We start from the raw sequence: 6,911 nt of genomic DNA, 5'->3' as shown, positions 1-6,911 counted from the left end.
ACCAAACGTCATCACAAAATGGGAGATGAACAAACAAACACTGTAGTGAGGAGACAAGTGTCCCTGGCCTCTGGAGCTCCCCTCCCATGAAGACAAGAGAGACGAATACTTTAGCCAGAGTTCTCTGTCCCTGGCGTTTACTACACACACAGCTACATACAAGCTGCACGTGTGAAAAAGTCCAGGTGGAAAGGCAAGACAATTTAAACTATTCCTTTAAAAACATGCTCCTTCTGAAAGCACACAGATGATGCTAAAGTCACATTCATTCAAAGGAAATAATAATAATAATAACAATGACAATAATAAAAATAGTATTAATAATAATAATGATAATAATAATAATAATAATTGCATTTGTATTTGTGCATTTCCAATTTGTACAGCATGCTCTTTGACTTTAACAACTATTATTTACATAGGCATAGCTTACCCACCCAGAAATAGGAACAAAAATTAATATCTCACCACTGTTTTAAAAAAAATGGCCTTAAAGGTTTAAGTAGTTTTGATGAAGTTTGTGGATCTATGATAAAATACCTGGCGTGGGCAAGAAAGAAAGAAAGAAGTGATCCTTGTGACCCGACATCAGCACAAACGACATTCTTTGTTTTAAATTTTTTAATACGTTTTTACTCTGGCCAATATCATATCCTTTATTCCAAATATCATTCTATTTCTTACTTTGCCTGTGGTTAGTAGCAATGTCATAATATGACAATATTATTGTAACACTGTGGTGTAATTAGCTTTGTTTGCAGGTAGAATGTCGAGTGGTAGAAAAGACCACCCGTGTTCTTGACAATAACGAGCGTGGTCACTCTACAGGTCCTGAACAAGACGGTGGAGGAGAACAAGAATGACCTTGACCTCCAGAACCAAGACATTGAAAACGTGAAAGCTAGTGTGGAGAACAGCACGAGGGAGCTTCTTCAACTACTGAGCTCACAAAACCAAGAGATCCAGGAGAATTTAACAGCGACCATAGAGGATCTTGAAGAGGGATTTGGGAATCAGATACAGGTGAGGATATCTCATAAAGTACAACGGACTCCACCTAAGAACCCTCTGTGTGAGGAGCCAGTCAGTCCACTAAAGTACTCACTTTTACAGTGTAACGAAAATTTCTTCAAAAGTTACATAGCTCAGAACCTGTTCTTGAAATAAAAATCGCCCCAAGAATACGATCTAAACTATGGTAATACACTTTTGCAAGCGTCTTGGTCTACACTTTTTTGCCGTAGCTGGTAATGTGAGATCATTTTCAACAAATGACAAACAAAAAAAAGAAATGATAAGGGAAATTGAAGTGAGGGTCTAGATCTAGATCTTACAAATCTGTCCCCATCATTTGCCAGTCGCCCGCTTAACTAACGCAGCGATATGACTGGTTGGTTTATAGAAGAAGGAAGAGGAGAAGAAGATGAAGAAAAATGTATTGTCCAAGTTTGGATCCTAGCTGAATATTTTTCAACTTGGGTGGTTAAAATTTGTGTTTATATTTTCTTTTTCCTTAGACTGGTCTTAAGATGGGTTATAAATTTGGAGGTCCCATCTCTAAAGAATCGTCACAGTGTTGAGATACACTAGGCTCAGTTACTACCTAAGCTTACCGTACCAAGACAGGACATTTTCTAAACAGGGACATGATGGGAAATAGAATCTAAAGGGAAAAATGTTGCCTACCTTCGCAATGGCATAATCGACAATTCATTTACTGAAATCAGCATCGTCTCCGTTATTTGAAAAAAACGTTGTTGCACTGGGGTTGTTTGCCATTATTGTATTTAATAAAGCAAAAGTAAAAACTCCGTTTCTAAATGAAGAAGGGTAATTTATTGATGAAAAAGATATGAGGTCTGCCCTCTCTGGCTTCACTGACAAGACTAAATAAATCATAATGAGCATGAGTACATGTGATTAAAACAGGAAGGAGGAGTGAGTAAAGATCACTAAGATCAGACAATCTTTGTTGTGAGGGTAGATAAAGAAAAGTACAATTACAGGGACAAAATCCAACATGTTAATATAGGGACCAACAATCCAGGATTTATTGTTTCCCTTCTGTATATTGATCAAAGCAATCTAATAGTCTAACAAACGTTCTCCGACTTACATGTCTGTACCGTTGTGAAACTAATAGCTTTGTTTGCAGGAAGGAAATGATGTGGCATGATAGTGCCCAATACTGTCGTACGTGCATACTTAGTATGACAAGTAACTGTTACATATAGGTATTCCAGGCTTATAGAATGATGTAAGTCATTGATCTGAGAGCAATGTTAGCGTTAGTCCTATCTTTCTCTGCTCCAATGAGTCACGAGGTACGTGAGCACCCTCTATCCCGTCCCCTACTCGAACCATATTTACGGTCACCGTGAAGTTCCGAAACGGTGGGCACAATCTGTGCTATGGTGACATTGTTAGTGTTAGCCTATTCCATCGGGCCAAGACAAGCGTCGAGAGGAGTCAAGTGAGAAGACAATATTGTGGCAGGTATTTTGGGGTATTTGTAAGCAGGTTGTAGGGGGCAAGTTGACAAACAGATTATAAACTTTAAAAATGTAACATTCCTCCCTGGTCATTTACCCCGAATATTCTTTTCGTGTCCTATTTAACTTACGGACATTCTGACACAGGATCTATCTATCAGTGGTGACTATCTATACAAATAGGTCAAACTATTGTGACGTCATAAGCTTACAGGAAACGTAATGAAAAAACATAAATCACTACCAATTATCTGAAAATTTATGAATAATAATGTCTAATTACAGGTCTTGAACCACTCCTTTGAGGAGAAAAAGAAAGGGGATCTTCAACAGAATCAGATTTTGGAAGAAATGAAAGAGGCCTTGGAGGAGAACAAGAGAGAGTGTCTTCAACAAAAGCAGGACATCCTAGACAATGTGACAGCAATTGTGGAGGCTCTTAAGGCTGACTATGAGTACAAATTGAGCACTGTGAAGAGACAGCCCCAGGTAAGAATATCTCGTTGTGTTGGATCTTCGATATTGACGAATAAATATTTTTGACCCAGGAGTCGCTTATCCGGAAATAGCAAGAAAACACATTCCGTACAGATGATTCACGGACATCTTATTATGTTGAATGAAGGATATTGATCTATGATTCCTCAATAAGTCTCTCTTTCATTTCTCTCTTTCTCTTTCTCCTTCTCTCTCTCTCTCTCTCTCTCTCTCTCTCTCTCTCTCTCTCTCTCTCTCTCTTTCTCTCTCTCTCTTCGCCTTTTTCTCTACCTCTTTACTCTTTAATCTATCTATCTATCTATCTATCTATCTATCTATCTATCTATCTATCTATCTATCTATCTATCTATCTATCTATCTATCTATCTTTCTATCTATCTATCTATCTATCTATCTATCTATCTATCTATCTATCTATCTATCTATCTATTTATCTATCTATCTATCCATCCCAGTTTGTATAATATCTGTAGGTAGTTGGCGTGTTCTCTGGTGAAATTTGCTCATTTTTCCCCAGTCAAACATCTACCGTCCTTATCACTCATTTCGGGGCTCTCTTGGCCTAGAGGTTAAGGTGTTGGCCTCCCATTCAAAGGTCCTGGGTTCGAATCTGGGCAGTGAACGAAAAAAATTGTCTTCTCTAAAATTGTCTCCTTTAACCTCCTTTCCTGCTCTCTAGCAATGATATGTCGCCTGCTTTCGTCTCCATTTTTGCCCCCCTCCCCTCCTCACCTCCTTTGCCCCCCTGCTCTGGGCTCTTGATTTTTTCTGCAGCTTTTCCACTGCTACTCGTTGGCTCCTTCTTACTGCTGTTTTTCAGCCACATCCCTGATCTTCTGGTAGGAAAGATCTACACCTTAGCGTTCTCGGACCAGGGCAAAAAATCTCAGAGGTCCCGTATGCAAGTTGCGCACATCAAAGATGCCTTGGTGGTCTAAAATCGATAAGAGTAGCTTCAGCCGCCACCCGGGCAAAATTCTAAATGTCCTACAAACTGAAAATATTTGGTGTGTCCCAAGCGTTCATTTGACTTTCAGCAATTGCGAGCGCCGTAAAACACCCCCCCCCCCCCCCCCAAACACACAATTTTAAAAAATCGCTCCTTTGTTATATTTGTTGTCACACCTCTATCTTCGGCAATGACCTTATTGTGTTACAAGTGGCGTAAAACTCATATTTATACACAGTTTGTATGTATGTTTGTTTGTCTATCTGTCTGTTCGTCTGTCTATTCGTCCCTATCAGCATATCTGTCGCTGGTTAAGAAAAAACCCCCAGCGCAATAGATAATTCCACGGATGCTGACTTGTAAAGACACTTTCAGATGTTATGACCTAGGATTGAATAAACTCATCTTAGAGCTGCATGATTTTCGACCTGACCACTAAGACTAAGAGAGAAAGATGTTTTAAGCTCTTTTCCTCGTCCCAGATTTCCCACCCACTTTTCCTGCACACTGTATTTTTGTAAGAGTTGGGAACATGGGGAGTTGTGTTTAAAGTGTATGGTAGACTGATAAACTTGTCGACAAAGTAAAAGATCAACTGGTTGATAAGCTTTAAGAAAGACATAACGTTCAAATTGAGAGAGTAAAAATAACCTAATCAATTGACCAAGTAGCCAACAAGCCAACTGATTTAGTTTTGCCTGGCGAAATTGAGAGACAATAATATGCCACCCTACTTCATTGAAGGAACACTTTCTCTTTACGGCCGAGGTCATGTATCAGCCGAACCAAGTCCGTACCGCCCATCCCAAGAACTGTTATTCTAACCACTACTCTGGGGGCTCTTGTGGCAAAGAGGTTAAGGTGTTCGCCTCTCATTCAAAGGTCCCGGGTTCGAATCCCGGTAGCGACGGACATTGTCATTCATCATTGCCTTTCTCACCCTGCATCAGGGTATAGGCCACGGACAAACACCTTCCACTTTTTTCTATCCTGGGCTAGCCTCTTGATGTTATTCCATATCTTCCCACTTTTCTGTACATCGATTTCTGTGATTCTTCTCCAGGTTCCACGAGGTCTTCCCCTTGATCTCTTGCCCTGTGGGTTCCAATCCAAAACTTTCTTTGTTATGCAGCTGCCTGACTTCCTGAGAGTATGTCCAATCCATCGCCACCGCCTACTTCCCACCTCATCTCTGACTGGGATCTGTCTTGTTTTCCTTAGCACTTCCACATTGGTGACCCGGTCTGTCCATCTGATCTGAGTAACTTTCTTAGACACCTGTTCAAGAAAACCTGGATCCTCTTTATGCAAGTCTGTGAAGCGTTCCATGTCTCACATCCATACAACAGGACCGACTTCACGTTTGAATTGAAAATCCTCAGATTTGTTCGAAGTGAGATATCTCTGGTCTTCCAAATCCTATCTAAAGATATGAAAGCAGCCTGTGCTTATCCAATGCGGGACTTTATTCCAGCACCTGTTCCTCCCTCTCTGTCAATTATACTCAAACGATAGCAGAAGGATTCAACGTTTTCTAGTGCCTTTCCTTCTATTGTGACCTGCTCCTTTCGTTGTGCATCTGTCCTTAGGACCTTTGACTTTCCGGGGTGGATCATCAATCCAACAGACTCCGATAGGCTCTTTAATACTGAAGTCTTTGCTTGCATCTACGGACATTGTGCTTCTCTAAAATTGTCTCCTTTTACCTCATTGCCTGCTCTCTAGCAATGTTCTGTCGTCTGCATTCGTCTCTACTATCTGCCCCCTCCCCCTCACCTCCACTGGGCTCCTGACGCTTTCTGCAGCCTTTTTACTGCTTCTCTTTGGCTCCCTCTTAATGTTGTCTGTCAGCCACACCCCTGATCCTATGGTAGGTAAGATCTACACCTAGCCTTCTCGGACAAAGGCGAAAATATCGAAGGTCCTGTGAGGAAGTTGCGTACGTTTAAGATCCCTTTGTGGACCAAAATCGAGGAGTAAGATTTGGCCGGCTCTTAGGCAAAATTCAAAATTTCCTACCAACTGAAAGTATTTGGTGTGTCCCGCGCGCTCGTATGACCTTATGCAGCTGCAAGAGCCGTAAAACACTTACAAAAAAGAAAATAAATAAATAAACCTTCCTCTTTGGATTTCCCTCCAGCCCCAGTCCTGCACTGATGGCAAGATACTGGGCCTACAGCCACTGATCGGTCTCTCTAACGGCCAACTCGCCGTGTGCGACTCCGTGATAGACAGCTATGGCTGGATCGTGATACAGGTGGGAGCAACTTTGTATTATACTGTAATACAGGCTGATACAATACCAGTGTGTTCAACATTGTAATTATTTATTATACTTTTATACAGGCTGATACAATACTGGTGGGAGCAAGATTGTAATTATATTGCTATAAATATAAATAGGCTGAAAAAAAAAACAGGTTTGATCACCATCAAAACCTAAATAAGCGATCAACATTATAACTGTATAAGTGTAAACTTGCAGAAACAATGCCTGTGTGATCAATATTAAAATGTACACTTATGCAGTCTGATACAAAGCCAATTAGATCAATACAATTACAGTACTGCAAGCGAATTGAATACAGGTGAGATCAACATTATTTTTACTGTATTAGAAACTGATAAAATGCAGGACAGATCAACAATATTATACTCTAATATGGACCGATTCTAAAAGCCGAAAAACCACTGTTCTCACGACGACTATTCGTTCATTAAGCATAAATATTGTTAAACAGAACGCATGTACGTGCAATTTAATACCATGACCCAAGTTTTGGACCAATCTTAAATTATAAAATGGAATGAGCTATTAAAAATGGCGGCCAAAAGCACAATTTAGAAAGTTAACAGGTAATTTCAGACAGAACCTCTTCATTTTGAAATTGGACAAATACTTACTATAGCCTTAAATTATTGAGAGAGAGAGAGAGAGAGAGAGAGAGAGAGAGAGAGAGAGAGAGAGAGAG

The 6,911-nt window shown here is 40.2% G+C and overlaps 2 protein-coding genes across 2 annotated transcripts in view; both read left to right on the top strand.

The window, feature by feature from the left end:
- LOC118477963 overlaps positions 1-1,580 on the top strand; it is an 8,439-nt gene extending 6,859 nt beyond the window's left edge. The window contains exons 3-4 of the mRNA XM_035970746.1: positions 829-1,083; positions 1,518-1,580. Coding sequence (XP_035826639.1) covers positions 829-1,083; positions 1,518-1,580 — 318 coding nt within the window. The remainder of the gene's footprint in view (positions 1-828; positions 1,084-1,517) is intronic.
- Positions 1,581-2,726: 1,146 nt separating this feature from the next.
- LOC101858421 (ficolin-1) overlaps positions 2,727-6,911 on the top strand; it is a 7,226-nt gene continuing 3,041 nt past the window's right edge. The window contains exons 1-2 of the mRNA XM_013084757.2: positions 2,727-2,981; positions 6,080-6,196. Coding sequence (XP_012940211.2) covers positions 2,844-2,981; positions 6,080-6,196 — 255 coding nt within the window. The 5' untranslated portion in view covers positions 2,727-2,843. The remainder of the gene's footprint in view (positions 2,982-6,079; positions 6,197-6,911) is intronic.

Source organism: Aplysia californica, unplaced genomic scaffold (genome assembly GCF_000002075.1).
Source record: "Aplysia californica isolate F4 #8 unplaced genomic scaffold, AplCal3.0 scaffold00315, whole genome shotgun sequence".
In the NCBI taxonomy this organism is placed as follows: Eukaryota; Metazoa; Mollusca; class Gastropoda; order Aplysiida; family Aplysiidae; genus Aplysia; species Aplysia californica.
Note: the sequence above shows the minus strand (reverse complement) of the source record. Positions and strands in the feature narration are given on the sequence as shown.